At 29.2% G+C, this 19,702-nt stretch overlaps 1 protein-coding gene across 1 annotated transcript in view; it reads right to left on the bottom strand.

Annotated features, from left to right (window-relative positions):
- Positions 1-425: 425 nt before the first annotated feature.
- Positions 426-19,702, bottom strand: part of LOC129975831 (organic cation transporter protein-like) — a 60,746-nt gene continuing 41,469 nt past the window's right edge. Inside the window, exons 8-11 of the mRNA XM_056089067.1 lie at positions 18,264-18,352; positions 13,690-13,904; positions 4,461-4,642; positions 426-704 (exon numbers count right to left, since the gene is read on the bottom strand). Of these exons, the coding sequence (XP_055945042.1) occupies positions 561-704; positions 4,461-4,642; positions 13,690-13,904; positions 18,264-18,352 (630 nt within the window). The 3' untranslated portion in view covers positions 426-560. The remainder of the gene's footprint in view (positions 705-4,460; positions 4,643-13,689; positions 13,905-18,263; positions 18,353-19,702) is intronic.

The following is a 19,702-nucleotide window of genomic DNA, read 5'->3' as shown; positions in this document are numbered from 1 at the left end:
AAAATTTGTAATTATTTGCATATATGCCCTGATTTATTCAAAATTAAATTTAAACATACATTTTTATATTTAACTATTATAAAACATTAAAAAAATACCTTTATTGAAATTTTAAAAAGAATTTTCATTGGTCACATGATTTTTGTAAATATTATCTTTAAATTTCTTTTATTAATTTTTACACAAAAATATTAATTTTATTTATTTTTTCTTTTACAAAATATATCTGTACTTTAATTTTTGATAGTTTGAATTAGTATTCAAGAAATTAAATAATATGTTTTTGAGACATCAAATTATTAAAATGTTTTTGAAATATTGAGACAAAATATCCAATGAAATTATATAAAAAATATATATGTGTATATACAACACACATAATTCTGTAATATTACTTATTTTCTTTTGCATACCTTGAAATGTTTTTGATATTGTTTGTATACTTTATTTGATAATATTACATAAGGACATTTTTTTGGCATTTTAAACTTTATCATATCAACAAGTTCTAGTTAATTAAGTCAGGTTTTTATATACATTAATGACAGCAACCCTCATCATCACCTGTTGATATCTGTTGCTTCTTGTAATGTATCTGGCACAATGCAATTATTTGTTTCTGGCAGAAGTAGAACTAGGCCACTGCCTGCTGCTGCTAGGATTCCATAAACTATGTGTGGGACCATAGGATGCGTAGTTCTTCCCTGAAATATAAACATATTGCATACATTTTTACAAAAAATAAATATTTTGCATCTGTTGAACATATAAGTGAGCCCTTCCTGTTTATTCTTAACCTAGTTTCTATAAAAAAAAAATTTAATCGCTACAATTTGGTAAATTTAATTTTTTATTTCTGTCTCTACTATTTATAAAGATAAATATGTCTGTATGTGTCTTCATACTCTACAAGCAGATGGTTGGTGGCTACCAAGGCTGGCATAATTTAGTTTAGTTATATTAATAGTTATATTTTAGTTATATTAATGTCCATTTTAAATTAACACTATGGCCATATTGAGACGTTTGGTTTGGTTTAATTATATAAACGTCCCGTTTTAAAGCTACACTAGGGCTATTTTGGGACGGACCTCGTAATTTTGAGTTGCGGTCAGATGACGAGGACGACACCTGAGCTGGCACCCCCCTCTCTCCACACCACACCAGCAGGAGGACATTTGGTCGTGACGAATTTAACGTGCAACAGACCCCCATACACGACGGTTCTTTGGTGGATGGAATCGGGTCACGAACCTGAAATCCTCCGGTTCCGAAGCCGATACCTTATCACCAGGCCACCGCAGCACCACTATATTGAGACGGACCTTGGAATTTTGAAATGTGGTCAGATGATGAGAACAACACCTGAGTTGGCATCCCTCTTCTCCAAACTTGCACATCATACCAGTGGGATTAAGAGTACCTTTCTATATATGTACTTATGTATTAATTTTCTCCAGCAAAATAAGGCATTTTTTTGGTATTTTGTAATAACTTCCATAAATATTACAACACAAATCTGAGTCTTTCAACATCTTAATTTTTTTAAATTAATTTTTGGATGATACCATTTGTTTCGCCATTTATTTTTCTATTTTTAATTAATTAAAAAACATATTAAGAATATTGTACAATACATTTCATTGATTAGGTGAAACTCAAACCCTTTTTGTTGTTGCCTTTAATATCTCTTCATGGATGAAATAAATATTACTAATTATTTTTAGCGACGAACTAGTTTACCAGTCGAATTGGTTGTGTTTAATTTCCCACACAATTACTATACTCTCATAAGAGGGTGTGGTGAAAGCTTATAAGCCGGTTAACAGCTACGCTACCCGAGAAATTGCTTTTGTATTGTGGTCATGTTACTGGGCTGCAAACCACAAGGTCCCAGGTTCTATCCTCACTCAACCCAATCCGCCACATTGGTGACCTTGGACGATGAACCTTCAACCTTCGTACAGCTGTTGTGGCGCCATCTGCCCGCAACCAAAGTCGTCAGATTCACTTGACGCAGCAACACAAAAAGGCCACAGCAACCCAAAGTCGTCAGACTCACTTGATGCAGCAACAGCATCAGCAACCACTCGCTCACACACGCCCGACATAAATCTTGGCGCTACTCAAATGGGTACAGGCGCATTAGAATCAACAGCTAATACATCACAACTCAACAACGATATCGTTCGTCTCACCTCCGACTCACGGGCGGGAGAATCTGTGATGAAAGCTTATAAGCCAGTTAACAGCTAAGCTATATGAGCAATTGCTTTTGTATTGTGTTACTGGGCTGCGAACCAGTAACACAACCAGGTTCTATCCTCGCTCAACCCAATCCGCCACAAGGGGATGAGAAGTAGATTGTGTTATAGGCGGAGATTCAGAAGGAGGGGCTGAATGCAATTAATTGGTACGACATTTTATAGTGTGTGTATATCTGCATGTTGATGTTCTGTGTCGTAAAATCGTTTTACTTCATTTAATTGCATAATTAGTTGCGTAATGATTTTTTTCATAAATTTACTAATATTTTTTTTTTAAATATTAATTTGTATAATTCTCAAAGCACTTTTTAATTTCTCGTATACGTAGTATAGAGACAGTATAATAATCTAATAATCTTCAAAAAAATCGAATGCGAGATTTTGATGTTATACACATTTTAAACCTTCCAGAGTTCGAAAAAAAACTTTTTTTTTTTTTTTTTTTTGAAAATTTTGCTCTTATCTTTGACAAAGATAACTTACAAATGCCTTAATCTTGACTGTTCAAATTTGATATACGGTCTGTACCACAAATTTGCAGATTTCTATCACATTTTAAATAAATCTGTTCAGATATAAGTTAAAATGCGATAACTACAAAGCGAAAGAAGCTAGATAAATGAGATTCAGTACAAAGATTTCACGTCTATAGTATAGACAGCTGTCAAATTTTGAGCCAAAAATAACGACGGGTTAATCGTCTGTCGGTCTGGACTTTCAGAATCATGCAAATGCGATAATTCAGAAACGCAGTGATTTAAATATATAAATATTGCTGTAGGATTTTTTTTTTTTTTTTTTTTTTTTTTGACTACAAGCGCAGTTTTGTGTCAAATCTTCGTTTCAATCGATTGAGAAAAACGTATCTAAAGCACAAATTGGATTATCGGTTATTATTAATTGCATGCCGAGGATTAATCGCCAAATAACTCGCCAAAGACGACACGATAGATTCAGTAAAAATGCTAAATTCACGCCAAAAACTAATATTTCGTAACTTTTGTACATCAGTGCCATGCAGGACGTTCTCTGGCATGAAAGTTTATTTGAGAGTATACGAGAAAGTTTTGCGAAGACCACTCGCAATGGTTACTATTGCACTGAAATTTAAATCGTTTCGTTGTTTCATCAAATTTTTAATCGTCTGCTTTTCTTTCATTGTTGTAAAAGAAATATCCCTTTTATTACTTGAGTATTTTGTATAAAGAATAAGAAAATAAAGTTACAAATACCTCGAAAGGGTAAATACGGATGAATTAGATAGTTACATTTTTAATACACTATGACGTCATGGGATTTAAATCCATTAGGAAAGATCAAATATAAGGTTATTAAAATAACACGAATTCAATTTCTATTACAATTTGCTGCTTAAGAACATTATTATTGAAGAAATCAAGAACATCAAGTTATACTTGATAGATTTGATTAAAATTAAACATAGCCAATATTCTTGGCCTGCAAACGTGTTGCCATAGACCCCTAATAAATAAACCAGGATTAGCGAGTGATTAACTATATATTATCAGATTATTAGAACTTCAGATGTTAGATATATACTTAGTTTTACCGCATCCGTCAAATTGGCCCGGGTTTTGATCATCACGATTTTTATTGTAACTCTTGGTTTAGTTTATGTAAATTAAAGAATATTATTTAATAAAAACAACCTTTAATATGATAATTCATTAATTATTAATAAAAAAATTGAGCAAACAGTTTGTATTTGCATTTATAGAATATCCAGTTAGAGTTTTTAGTTCTAAACTGAATTATAATTGGAATAAAATAGTCCCTTTATCAAAGGTGCCGAATACTTAGGATCTATCAAAATTATTTCATATGAAAAACGTAATTCAAATTTTTGCAGGAAATATCCGAACATAATGTATAAACGAATGTAAATACGTATTAATGTCCATTATTGCATAGATGATCCATAAAATATTATAAACTTTGGATTTTCTAAAGCCGTCATTTTGACGAGTCTTAGTATAAATAGGTATAAGTCATACTGATTATTGATGTTAAAATGCTTGAGTGGAAATTCAATAGGAATCTGTAATTGTTCTTATATTTCACTCAGTTATAAAGTTCTAAAACAATGCATAAATTATATCAAAATTTTTAACATGAAATTTGAAAACCGTCAAAATGACGATCTTAGGAGTTCTAGAGTTAAAAAAAACTTACGAGTTCTCTCATGAATGGTGCTGCTATTGACCCGATTTGGCCGCTGACCGATGCTGCTCCTAGTCCAGCATTTCTGACAGTCGTTGGGAAGATTTCAGCTGTGAATATATAAATTATGCTAAAGGAAGCCGTCACGCAGAATTTTCCAACTAACATGAGGGCTTCGCTTGCCCAGGCGGGATCTGGAAAATAAAGTAAATTTTAACATTTAGTTTGGTGCAAACTTTTTCTGAAGTTTCCAAACTTATTTCTTAAGAGTTAAGGTTAATTGAAATTTTTTGTATTCAATACCAAATGTAAAGTTTCGTAAGTTAAAAATACCGAATGAGTAGAAATTATAATTTGTTTATTTTGTTTTGTGTTTGTAAACTTAGACGGACAGACTAAACAAATCCTTTAACCCTTAAATAGATGACTTTATATTTTTAATAAATAAAGTTTGAAATCATCTTGAAAATGGGTATAATTAATGGAAAAAAAACAAGAATTTTTTTAATTAAAAAAAATATATTGATGTATTTCTACATCATCATGAACAATCGCTCCTTGAGTTCTACAAATCTACTTCTTGCAATAATATAATATTTTCAGACATAAATAATACTTCTGATTACATTACAAAACATGAAAATATATGAAAAAATTATTTTTAGCATTTAAATTTTAAGGAACATTGCATTTGCTACATGATCACTGTGTATTACATAGTGGAATTTAACACCTCAATCTGAATGAAAATATAGGCAAGAAATCAACGCCCTTTTTTTCATACATCCCATAGACGGCAATGAAAGAGATGACCCTCTAGATTTAGTAAACTTATGTGAAACCGATTTTGCATATTAGGGTAATTTTATATCACAAAAAAAGTTACATTTTTCTTGCATAAATTTTTTAGTGTATGCAAAAGTACAAATATTATTCGTTCTCTTACCTTGTTTCAATCCGAAAACAATTTTTCCACTAAATTTTTATACCTTTTTTTGTAACACCAACTGAAATGAAATTGTGCTCACCACTCAAACAATGAAAATTGACACATTTATAGAAATAAGCTGTCAACGATTCTAGTTGAGTTCGGAAATAATAAAATAGATTTGGTAAAATTCGAAGGAAAACAGAATGCAAAGGTTGCTACATAAAGAAATGTGAGGTTTCAAACTATACGATGCAGATCTACATCGCTATGATTTTAAGGATTAAGAGATACTGATTGATTCAAAATAATTGTTTTCAAATTTTCCAAAAAAATGAGTGGTAGAAATTTAATACTACTGTTTCATTGTTTTGACATCCAGATGTTACAAAGATGGTTTTCTGATGTTTAAAGCATTCTTTAAAAATAAAACATTTTAGAGCTTTTCCAATTTATTATTATTATTATTAGTTTTTAGGTTTTTAATATATTTTATATTCATTATTGCATTTTTTATGAGGTCATTTTGTCAATTTTTTTCTTGGCTTTACTAAAAAATATGTGAAATCAAAATTTAATTAAAATTAATCGATTAGATCGTAATTAAACTAAAAATATTTATATACTGTATTACTACAAGTAACACAATACCATAAGATAATTCAAAATTGTATATATTGTAGTACTAATATTGCAGTACAAAAATATTGTAGTACAAAAAATATTTTTATATCATTATAAAATTTTAAAATATTACCTTTAATGAGGCCAATTCAATTGCCATAAAAAATTTCCTGAATTTTGAAAAATTTAAAATAGTTTTTACATCATTTTGAACAATAGATTTTATTGTTGTAATGAAATTCAGAATTGTTGAAATGTTTTATTAAATATATGATACTCTGACTGTTGTCCTTTTTTGGAAGCCAAAGAAGAAGAATTTTGATAAATATTTGTATAAATTATGTGGAAATAAAAAAGTAAAGCTACAATATCATTGAAAAACAAATAGATTTTCTTGAAATACGCTTTTATTAGCTGCATTATATCATTGAATTTAGTTCTATTAAGATGAGATATGTACACAATGAACCGGAGAGATATAAGGTATTAAAATAATAAAACTTTTTCTGTCGCAATTTAATGTTTAAAAGCACATTCTTGGGAAAATCATGAACAAATAATAAAGTAATAAAATTCAATATGTTTGTTCAATATTCTTTTAATTCAAAATAATAAAAACAATATTAGGGATGAACTAGTTTATCGCTGAAGGCACTTAAGCAAGGAATAAATGAAAGATTTCAAAATTCCATTTTACAAATATGAAACAAATTAAGCTAAAATGCTTGCAAATTTGCGAGAAAGAAATTATAATGAAAATAAATAATTAGGTAAAGCAATTATTCATAATATCCGTTAAAATGAGAATATATTAAAAAAAAATTTCTATCGACAAGCTGGAAGACAAAAATAACTTTCTTTTCAAAGGTTATTGTTCTCAAATTCCTTTGAACTTTTTGAGAAAAAAATAAGCTATTAAATTTTAAAACAACAGTAGATTGTTTATTACTATCGCACAATTGAAAATTTATTGCAAAATAAATAATGTTAAGTTTGCTAATATTATAAAAAATAATATACAGAGCAAACAAATTTTTATGAATGCAAAATTTGTATATTACTAAAACAATATACATTTTTTTTATGTTTTTATTATTGAAAAGCTTTGAAGTTTTAAGATAATCTAAAGGTTTGAATCAATTGGCCATAACTAAAAATTTATTTCAGCATTTTAAACATATTTGAAGAAATTAACTATCGTTTGCAAATATATTTTTTTCCCCACTTAAATGCAAACAATAATGTTTTATGATAGGAAGTACGAATTTATCGTTTGATTTTTCATTTGTATTAAAGGGGAAAAATCGTCTGCTTTTCTTAATTAATATTATTGGAATTATGTTTTGCGATTTTGAATAGTTCAGTTATAACTACTAATTGGAGTAAAAGGAAGCGTTTTAAAAATAATCATTTTTTAAAATATATTTTGTTATTTGTTTTGCATATCATTGGCGAACTTTCAGCTTAATCGCTTGCCTTTGACAAATATAATCAATAAATTAACATGATACCTGACATGATTAATCTCTATTATGCATTTAGTACATGAATCGATATTTGATTAAAAGCTAAAATGGCTGTGTGTTTTTTTAAAATACAGTATACTCACAGCAACGTAATAAACATCAAATCAAAGGACCGTCAAAAACCCCGAAATAACGAATGCATTCAAATGCCAAAACTTATACTTATTTCACAAAACATAATAGAATTACAATATAGAATTTAGAATTTTATATAAAAAAATTCTAGTTGCAATGGATATTGCAAAATGTAATTCAAAATTTGAGCAATAACCTATTTTACGTTTTTGCAAGATAATTGCTATCCAGTTAATAAATTTTTTAATAGTCAGCTTCGTGATAAGTATTTTCTTTGAATACCAAAGTATAAATTAAGTCTTTCAGACAGTATTTAATCATATTTAAAGAAGAAATCTATTATACTCAAATGAATACCTAATGGTTACTGAGATCCTCTATTCAGTAAATGTAAGGGAAATTTTTCGCTTTTGTATATATTGTAACATAAAAAGAGAAAAAAAAAATCAGATAATATTTTGGTTTATTTTAAAAGGAGAATTGGGTAAGTGGCTACATATGGTGCTAAGCTGTAATTTATTTAAAATGATACATATATATTTTAGATACTAAAAGAACATTCAATTTCTAGAAATTTTTACACTGATTATTTTAAATATTGTTGCATTAAATTCTTTTCTTTTTTTTATTTAATTAGTTTTATTCAAGATTTTAATCTGCATTTCACATGTATTTAAACAATTTCAAACTATGAAAATGAAAAAAAAAGAAGTTTTATTTCAGTTTATTTTTCAAAACTGGCAATATAAATTTTTGATCTAGAGACGGTCAAAATTATATCAGTTGAAAGATCACTTTTTAGTTCCTAACTTATAATCAATTGCAGTTATTGAAAAACTTTAAATACAAAAGTTGTTCGTTTTAATAAAGCCTAATTCGCATCAATTGATTTATTTTTCTCTCTTCAATATTACGAAAGTTATAGCGAAATTAAAATTTCAATCTTTACCATTTCCACTCCCTTTGAGCAAGATAGGCCATTTATGAATTCTTTGAGATTTTTCCAATTCTAATAAAATATTCAAAGACATTTAAAATCTAAACAAAATTACGTTACTTATCTTGTTAACAAGATAATATGGGCAAAGCCTTATATATGCATAACTTTTGAAGGAAAAGGTTTTTACACTCTAGGGATTATGATCGGTGAAGATGAGCAAAATTTATCCTATAGCTGTGCATGAGAACCATTGCAATAAGTAATCTTCCTATAAGGAATTAACTCTAAGTTTCAATATTGTTTTCCAACGGATTCTAAAACCCTCGGGTTTTTTTTTTTTTTCGCTTGTGTTAGGATTTATCTAATTCGTCAAAATAGGGGTGAGAGGAAATATGAAAGGAGGAGATATTTACTCGGATTACTAGCGGATTTATGAGACCTAAACATTGCAGATAATTCGCAATACTGGCGCAAAAAGATATTTATTTACAATAAAATATTTTAAAGCACTTTTTAATTACTGTAAGGGGCATAAACATTATTTCATCATAAGATCAATTTAAAACTTGGTGACTTATTTTTTTACAGAATAATAATGATTTTTTTTTATTTATGTTAAAATTCTTTTTTTATATGTTATTGAATTTTTTGACAATATTTTAAAATAATCGAGAGTTTATTTTATCTAAAACTTTTTCTTTTCATTTAAGGAGTTGCTATAAATATGGAGCGTCTTAAGAATATTACAAATATTATTTTTAAATCGTATTTTTTAAAAAGAAAATATTATTAATATTGATTTCCTTTCTTTAAAAATATCATTATTTCAAATATATTATGTGAAATAATTATCAGAATTTGAACCGGGTATGCAATTTTGAAGTAAAATAAAATAGTATTGTCATAAACGACACAAATGTGAAAAAAGATTGAACGGAAAAATATCTATTAGGGGGAAAATCAAGGTAAAAGAATGAGGGAAAATTCTAGAAATGTGCTTATTCTTCCTCGTCTCACCCCTTAATGAGATAGAATAGTCGAAAAGTGGCAGTCTCAGAATACTGAAACAAACAGTAGTTTTTTTTTTTTTTTTTCAAACCAAACAATTTAAGATAAATGAAAACGACATTTTTCCGTTGTAGTCATGACGATTATTTTTACAAGTGCAGGTGTTTAATCCATTAAATCTTAGTCGGACAATATACCAAATGTCAAATGTCACGACCGAGGCTGTAATTCGTTGTTTCATTATCACCACATAAACAAATAGGAGGAAATGATAAAGAGAAATAGAATGCGTCAGTGAGACGAAGAGATAACGCCCCCAAAATGTGTGTTTTGAAAATGAAGAGACTTATAAACAGTGCACAGCTGTTTTCGGCTGTAAAAGACGCGGGAAATGGTATCGGACCACTTGTTTATGTTGGAAGGGATATAGGTTAGCATAAGCTTCTAATATCCCGTTTTTATTTTAGTGTTATTGAATCTTGAAAGAAATCGAAGTTTTCTTTATATTTCAGGGCCTTTAGTTTTTAAAGTAATATCTTTTTCAAAGTAATAAAAACAAATTGCATCATCAAATTATTACCAGACCTGAAATTTTCCTCTAGAATAGGCCATTTTTTAGTCATCCATTTTTTAAACGAAATGGCACCTGTTGAGTAAATATATTTTGAGTGGAGTATTTCCGTGAAGCATGGAAATTGATACTTTCAATGCTGCCATAATCTAACGTAAGATGTGAAAATTAGTAATGAGATTTGTTACTCTATATTTGCTTTGACGGAACTCATAAAATTTGCTGCGTGTAACAAATCTATGGGAATTTTAGTTTGTTACCTTAAATTCGTTTGATTATATTTGTTATTTTAATAATTTGTTCTTTATTTTAACAAACTAAAAAATTTCAAATCAAATTAGAGTAATGTTTAGATTTGTATTTGTAGAGTTTTTACTCTTAATTCACAAAATTTCTGCACAAAATCATATGCGGAGAATTTCCACATTCAGTGCGTGGAAGTATCCGCAAAGAGGCTATAGAAATAATCTGATTAAAACAAAAATATTAAATATTAATTATATGTTCCAGTGTCTTATTTAAAAAGGAAGGTTTTTCTTTCTTGTTTACAAGTGTAATAATTTCAGATTAATGAAAATTCACCATAAAAGTTAATACCATGTCAATATATTTTTCAAAACCAGCTGGTGTAGTCTCCTCAAAACTTTCTCGCATACTCTCTAATAAACTTGTCATGCCAGAGAACGCCTTACATGGCATTGTCGTACAGTAGTTACGAAATATTAACTTTTGACGTGAACTTAGCATTTTTACTGAATGCCATTACTCTTGCCATTCTTGGCGAGCTATTTGGCGATTAATCCCTGCAATCCATTAATAGTATTCAAAAATCGAATTTGTATTGTGAATTTTCGTCAACAATTTGAAATAACCTTCTGACACAGATCTACATTTGCAGTCACAAAATCACATGTCGAATTTGATGCAGTTAAGTCATTACTTCTCTCAGATATCGCGTTGAAATGTTTCAAAAAGAACAGACCAACAGAAGGTTAATCTCTCTTTGTATATGGATCAAAATTTGATAAGTGCCTACATTGCAAATGTTAAATCTGTGTACCGAATTTTATCTATCTAGCACTCTTCTTTTGATGATTATCTTGTTAACTTATATTCGAACAGACGGACTTCCTCTGAACCGATTTTACAAAAAAAATTGATAGAAATCTGCAAACTTGGTGTAAAGAACGTAAACCAAATTTCTTCAGTCTAGAATTATCCTTTTCACAGATAGACAGACAGCCTGACATTTCTAAATATCTGTTTTTCGAACTCAAGGAGGTCTACAACTTGGAGATTCGTCAAAATTCGAGTTCGAAATTTTTGATTAAGTTAATTAACATAGTTAATTAACTAAACTAATTATCTAACATAGTTGATTAATTAGTTTATCTGAAATTTTTACATTTCGAGCTTGAAACTTTTGATTAAGATAATTAACATAGTTAATTTATTAGTTTATCTGAATTTTTTAAATTTGGAGTTCGAAATTTTTGATTAAGTTAATTAATTAGTTTATCCGAAATTTTTACATTTCGAGTTTGAAACTTTTGATTAAGATAATTAACATAGTTAATTAATTAGTTTATCTGAATTTTTTTAATTTGGAGTTCGAAATTTTTGATTAAGTTAATTAATTAGTTTATCTGAAATTTTTCCTTTTCTTAAAACAAGATTTTTTTTTTAATAATTTGAGCTGGTATGTCTTTTTTAATAAGTGTATCAAAAAGTCTTGGTAGTTCGTGAAATATAATAAATTTCGTTTGCTTAAAACTTGTGCCTAAAAAAAGCCAACCCACTTAGGACTGTATAAACTTCATATCAAAAGGGTTGAGGGAAATCCGTTTCATTTCTCTGAGATTTCGAGAAATCAATCAACTCAACCAATCAACATGACTCAGATTGATCTTTAACTCGAATATTCATTCTTTTATCACAAATAAGATACGATTTTTTATTGGAAATTTAAGCATTTCATCTCTTTTCAAAATGTTTTAGAATCTCTCTCTCTCTCTAAGGCTCATCTTGTCCCAGTTTTTTTTTATTTAATTACGAATAAAATACTTTGATTCCAATGGTTTTAAGCGAAATTTTATTTCACACTTTAGAAACTAAATCCCGTAGTGGTATTTTAAGCCAATGGATTTATGAGACATTATTTAAAGTAGAAAATTTTTATTTCATATAATAGCTATTATAAATCAACTAAGGAATTGAAGTGGGTGAAAAATACTTTTTGCTAATTATAAAGATATTAAGAATTTGGTTTTTCAAATATTTAAATACCATTTTAATCAGATCAATAAAATAAGTAAATTTAAAGTTTTTAAGTTACAGAAATAAAGGTTGATTTTTGATAGAAAATGCGAATGACATATGTGACTAAACTAACTATAATACGGTTTTCGATATTTATGGCAATGAAACTATTTCACCAAAATTAGCATTTTTCTTTTATTCTATTTCAATTATATATATTTATTTTTTTGCATATACAAAGTACACAAAACGAATATTGTAATCATCAAATAATTTCATTCTTGTATTTACTAACTTTATGCTCTAAAGTTACCCGAAGTTTATAAAAAAATCCGCCTAATGAATTTAGTGTATGAATTTTAATGTTAAATTTAACAATTGCCGTCATCCTGGCCTGGGGTTGGAGTGTTTTCACCGTGTTCTTGGCGTCCTGGATTCGAATCCTGATTCGAGTATGGTTCCTCTTTATTCTGCGTTCTATCTGTGAGGTGCGTGAAAGAACCTCTTCCCCCTATGTAAAAAGGGGCTGTGCAAGCGAGTGTGTGAATATCGTCCTCATATGAGCTTGAAGTCAGACTTCTGCCCTCGGGTGCTCAGGGGCTTTTTTCCTCAGAAGCTACTCCAGAAACTCGGCTTAAAATTGCTGACTTAGTCTGACTTAGACAATAAAATTTTATGTTATTTTTTATAAAGTTCTCAATGTCGGCAAAATAAAAAAAATTAATAAAACATTTAATAATTTATTAAATGGTGAATTTAAATTGCTAATTTTTTTAATTCTTTACCTGTCTGCCTTAATTAAATAATGTAATTATATTTTTTCTGTTATTAATGAATAGATTTCAAAAAAAAAAAGCTAGAAGTCTATAAATTTGATGAAAAATTCATATACCAAATTTTATCAGTCTAGCTCAAAATACTTTAGAGTTTATATTCAGAGGTACCCTGGCAGATGTCCATCAATTAATAAGTCTGTCTGAATTATGTCTGTAATTCCAAAAATGTATTTTCTGTATTCGGTGAGATCTGAAATGTGGAGATTCATCGAAATCTTATGTTGGAATTTTTTGACGATTATGGTACTTTATCTTTGCATATTTCGCATAGTAAAAAACAAATAAATAACATAATTAAAACAAGTAAATTCAGAATGATAAATAAGCCTAACAAAGAAATCCTGTAAATATTCATTACGAACCACATCGTTGCATTTTAAAATCGTCTGAAAAAAAAGTTGTGATATGGTCTGAATAGGCGTTTAGCTCTAAAAAGAAAAGATTAAAGTTCAAACTTATTTTTTTCCTACGTACCTTTTGGAATGATGTATACGAGCAGACAGGATACACCTGCTGCTGCTAAGCTGATTGCTAATGGATTTCTCCTGCCTTTCGATTGGATTACAAACAATGTCATGAACTGCGCTGGGATCTCTATCACACCGCAGATGGCAAAGTTAAGAAAAGCATCTCCGGCTAAGTCGTTTGTGTTGTAAGATATCCCGTAGTAGATGAACCCATTCACAGACCTAAAATAGAACAAGATTTAATTTTCAATAGTATGATTGGTGATATAATTCATGATTATCATAAATCCCAAATGACTCATCCTAGTATAAAGAGTCGTGCAATTTAGATGTGTTCGCTATTTTCAATTACTCGCACATAAAAAAATATAAAATACTGGAATCATCGAAAAATTCTTTCTTGAAATGCTGATGAATATACAAGTTTCCCCTTTTTCTGAGTTCAAAAAAGTATATATATTTTTGTATTTATGTCAATCAGGCTGTGAAAAGGGTTAGTCAAAAATTCTTTAAGTTTGACAAAAGAAAATTGAGACGTGGATTGTAACGTTTCTCCTTTTTCCTTACATGGTAATTGGCATTCCGGTCAGATGTAATGTCAGCCGGTCCCCACACATAGTTAAGTGCCTACGGACCTCCATATGTAGATCCTCTTCATTAGTAGTGCCATTGTGTCTGGTCATTTGTTGTATCCAGATAAAGGGCCACAGATGTGTGTTTCGTCAATTAAAATTTATCTATCATGTCTTCATGAGAGAAGAACGTGAAAACATCGAGATGTTAATTTTTTCCCATTATGAAGGTCTCCTCAAATCTTTAAGAAACGATCAATCACCAGCAATCGCTGTCATTAAGTGTCGAAGTCAGGTGGACTTTATCTTGTGTTAGCTGTGCATTGATTATAATTAATATGTATTCGGAATGGGTCAGCTACAAAGATGGAACACTAACAGACATTCTCACGATTGACTGGAGACCATTGAGGAACCAGCATTGCTGAGCAGCTATTAGATGATCAGGAACTCTAGTTCACCAATAAGAAAGTCAGAGGCGCAGATTTCAAAAAAATAAAACGCGTTTTTTTATTTTTTATTTTTTTTTATTGGGGGGAGATAAGAGAGGAAAGTAATGAGTGGCGTCGAAGGAGAAGGAGAGACATCGGTGTTCGAAGTTGCTTCTGATTATGTGAAAATTTCCGTGTGATTTGGCTTTCTATGTGAGGATACACCTGATAAAGATCGGTGGATTTCTGGAGCGGCTCCCTGGAGTACCGTTTGAGCTAACAGCCTGTTAGCGATTTTTTTTTTTTTGGTGTCTATTCTCCGATTTGATTGAGGAACTATTTCATTATTAAACTTTCAACTGCTGTGTGAATTTTGTAAAGAATATTAACCTAGATGGAAAAAGACAAGTTGTTTTTGTGTACATACATAAGGCTGTAAATAAAAGAATTGTTTTTCTACTCTACTCTCTTTTTTTATCGGTCAGGATCAAGATATTACATGATTTTACACTAAATTTATACATAAAAGTTTTAACGAAATACAATCAGAAGAGGTATGTTTAACTGGCTGTCCTGTGACAAATAAACATGATAGCTACAAAATATAATGTACTAAATGGCTAAAATTCAGTACACAGATTTAGAATCCAAAGTGTATATCCGTGTTACATTCTGAACTTATATCGTGAAGGGATTAACCTCCTTTCAATTTGTGCTAACGGCATCTAAACGAGACAACGCCGCAACTTAAATAAATGGAATTTAGCTAGCAATCTCTCTATTAAAATAGTAATTCTGTGATGCATTCTGGTTTCAATGGGCTAAAAAAAGTATCTAAAATGCATTTTGATTTTCTTTCTATTCTGTAAGGTACAACACCAGTGTGTGATATACTGAAAATAAAAATCTGAGCTCTTGCAGCATTCATGGCTTTGCCTATGGTGCACAATTTTATGCGAGGTAGGTAGGGGATGACGTTTTTATTAGAAAGCATTAGATATAGTTCAGGGAGTTCAATGCCAATAGTTTCTTTAATGCTAACATTTTCAAGTTGGAATATTTTCTATAGAATGTTCTATTCCCTCACCGTTCCAAATGGCATAAAATTTTTCTTGTTAGCAGTTGCAATTTCTGTCACTTATATTCTTTCAATTTAAATGTTCTACTTTTCTGTATTCAAATATTCCGCTTGGAAATTTTAACAAGATTATGTGTGTGCAAGGCGTAAATAAATTTTTTTCATTGCATAACACAATATAATAAAGTGTGAAGTTTATTTATACCTATATAATATTTTGTTGAAATATAATTTCAAGCAAATTACACTTATAGAAAGGGGGTGTAATGTGGTGTTGTAGCAATAGTTGTTTTTGTTTTTAAGAACTATCACAGGAAACGTATTTGATTAGAGACTAAATGATCACATGCGTGGAAATATGATGCGTGCTTTCTGACTCGGGATAACAAAATTTCCAGAAATAATTCATAAGCAATTTAGATTTGAGTTTAACAAACCTCTACCGAAGAAACAATAAATTGAAAGATGGTTTGTAGAGCCTCGACTTGCTTTTTCATCAAAGAAGCGTGTGCCTGATATCCTTGATGAAATGCTCCTAGATCGATAGACTGGTTGAGATGGGCCATTTACATATCCTCCATATTCATCTGATATCGCACCATCCGATTTTTTTTAAAACTGCCTGATGAAAAAATTTTATGCAGCAGTTAAAGAATTAAAAAATTGAATCTTTACAGAAACAGGTATTGTGATCTCGAAAATGTTTAACAACTATGGAGAAAACTCGAGAACAGACTTGATATCCTCCATGCAGCTAATAGTGCCCATTCTGAAGTATATTATTAGATATTTTTTTTTTTTTTTTGTAATACTAAATAAAATTCAATAAGCCATTTTCCTCTTTCACTTATTCTTTGTTATATGTAATAAAATTTTAGCAAGTACACAATTTATAAACTTTCTATAAACCAGTAACACACATATATATTGTATAATATTATGTGATATTAAACAATGCTCACAGCATTTCATAATATTAAACAATATTGCATAATGTGCTACTTGGGTAGGTTGGTATACTATTTGTGAATTATAGTATGGATATGGCAAATGAATATTGGAAAAAAAATCGTTCGAAAAGTTAAACAGGATCGACTTTTAGCAAAGTGGCTACCAAATTTGGTGTTAATTATTTTTTGGATAGTATGTGCCCACCAAGAAAAAATTTCTTTATAACTCAAAGTAAGTATTTGTTTAATTAAATTCAATGAAATTATAACATTTATCTCTTTCTATAGCGCACACACAAACACAACATTTTTAATAGAAATACAGCTTTTAAAAATACGTTCTCCATGGCGTATTTTACACAGCAGTGACATTCAGGATATTTTCAATAGAATAACATATTTTATGATCACAATGTACAAAAAGAGTTAAAATGAAATATTTTTTTTATGTAAAAAGATATTTAAAAACCTAACTATAAATAAAAACTTCAACTGAATGAGTTAAAAGCTGGAAAAATCAAGAATTATATGTTTGATAAATGTATGATCTCTACATTGTCTACAAATGAAAATAATTGATTTGTTTGCAAAGTGTAAAAGACATATGCTCGTTCAGGTGTGTGTACTGGGAAAGAAACACAACATGTTGGATAATGGAAAATTACACTTCATTGTATAAGAAAGCGCGAATCATAAGTAGCAAATATGCAATAAAGGCGCGATAAAGGATCAGCATAAATAGAAACTCACAACATAATCAGACAAAAAAAAAACTTATTGTTTAGAATATAGTTGCAGCATTCAAAGCGTATAGCTAAAAAATTCGCTTCCCGATCACTAATTCACAGAGAGAATCAATTTAATGGCTACAATCGTTTTTGCTTATATATAATCTTCGACACACAGTGGAATTTTTCGGAAGAATCTACGTATCTAGATTCTTAGTAGAGATAGAGTCAAAATTCTTGTATTTTACGAAGCCTTCATTTCTATCATAGACGTCGAATTTTTCGTCAAATAATCGCGATGGTTTGTTTCCTCACACCATGGAATTTTTCAGACGAATCTACGGATCTCGGTCCTTAGTAGACATAGAGTCGAAATTCTTGTATTTTGCGAAGCCTTTATTTCTGTCATAGACGTTGCTTTTTTCGTCAAATAATCATGATGGTTGGAGGTCATAGATTTCCTTTCATTCAGTATTCTTTAAAAATACCTCTAAGTCTCTCTTGCCATCTATCAGAATAAAATTATAGTAAAATACTATCTGGGATTTGTAAAAGTCTATTACACCATCGGTTAATGGTGACTTGGTTATAGGGAAATAATATCTACATGTAAACCAATTGAATACTTATACCAGTGACGCTAATATGCGTAACGTCACAATCATAAGACAAGTGTTAATGAAAGTTATTTGATAAAAAAAGAACATTTAATTACTGAGTAGTTCAAAAAACATTTTTTTAAGTACTGAACATTTCGAAACCGTTTTTAAATTCTTTTAAAAGTGGAAAGAAATATTAATGAAATTGAAAATGCATCCTTACCAAAGAAAAAACACTATAAGAGTACTCCGCAGCAATCCTGGCTTGAATAATTGAAGGATGTTGCCACTTGAATTTTTAGATTTCTGTTCCTGAAAAGAAATATTGGGATGCATTTTACTAATGAAATTTCCTTATTTCTTTTTGCCATTCGAATCTATAAGTTCTATAAAATAAAAAGGCGTTAAACGTTTTGTTATAATAAAGCATTTTGGCAGCTACAATATCTGTAATTTGCATTGAAAAAAAATCGTACAAAGAGTTGCATAAAATACAGGATGCAGTGCTCTATAATACAGACCATTATATCTGGAGCTATAAAATTTTCAAATGGGTTTTTAATTAAGTAATAATTAATTGTATTTTAATATTTTCACTCAATAACTTTGATCCATATTGTCGCATAATTCCCATTTTGAACCACTTTAAAATTCTACAATTTAGCTTTTCAGTTGAACAATTTTATTTCTTATTACTTTTTAAAAATTGGAATTTACGCTTGAAAATTAATTTTATACACAATTTTTGACAAAGATTTTTTATTTATTAGGTGAAAGTCAAATGACTTTTTTATTGTTTCAATAATTTTTTCACTGCGTGCTTTGCCAATGCCAATATAATGGAAAAAATGCTTTCTTAAGTCATTAATTCCAAAGCAGAATTTTTAATTTCGCTTTTTTACATGGCAATATTTTAAGCTAGAACTTTTCATGTAAACTGCATGTTTTAAAAATCTTTACACAATATACAATTGTTGATATATCAAAGAGACATCAATATTATAGACGAATCACTTCTAAATCACTAAGAATAATAATAGTAATAAAGAGTAATAAATATAGGATAGTAATAGTAATAAAGAGTAATAAATATAGGATAGTAATAGTAATAAAGAGTAATAAATATAAGATAGTAATAGTAATAAAGAGTAATAAATATAGGATAGTAATAGTAATAAAGAGAAATAAATATAGGATAGTAATAGTAATAAAGAGTAATAAATATAGGATAGTAATAGTAATCTAAATAGGATAACAATAAATATAGGGAGTTTAACAATTTGTACATATGAGAAAAACATAGAAGAAAATATTAAAAAAAATAGTAAATTAAAAACCAAAAATAAAGAAGAAAGCATATAAATATAACAATCCAACTGAAATAAAAATCCCTTGGATCATCAGCTGTTTGAATGAAGAAAATTATTCATAATATTATGCACTATGTTCCTTTTACTGATTTTAGCTAGCCTACAATGAATGAAGTTAAAATTTTCTTGAAAATATTTGCTCCTAATAATTTGGTAATTTGCCAACTAAATTACAGTGAACCATGTTGCAAATATATGTTCCACAGTCGTAATTTAAAGATGGCTGTTCCTTTAATTGCTTTGAACATCTGCTTATACTTTTGTATCTGAAATATCTGCGAAGTGTTGTAAA

The sequence above is a fragment of the Argiope bruennichi genome, chromosome 7 (genome assembly GCF_947563725.1).
Source record: "Argiope bruennichi chromosome 7, qqArgBrue1.1, whole genome shotgun sequence".
NCBI lineage: Eukaryota > Metazoa > Arthropoda > Arachnida > Araneae > Araneidae > Argiope > Argiope bruennichi.
Note: the sequence above shows the minus strand (reverse complement) of the source record. Positions and strands in the feature narration are given on the sequence as shown.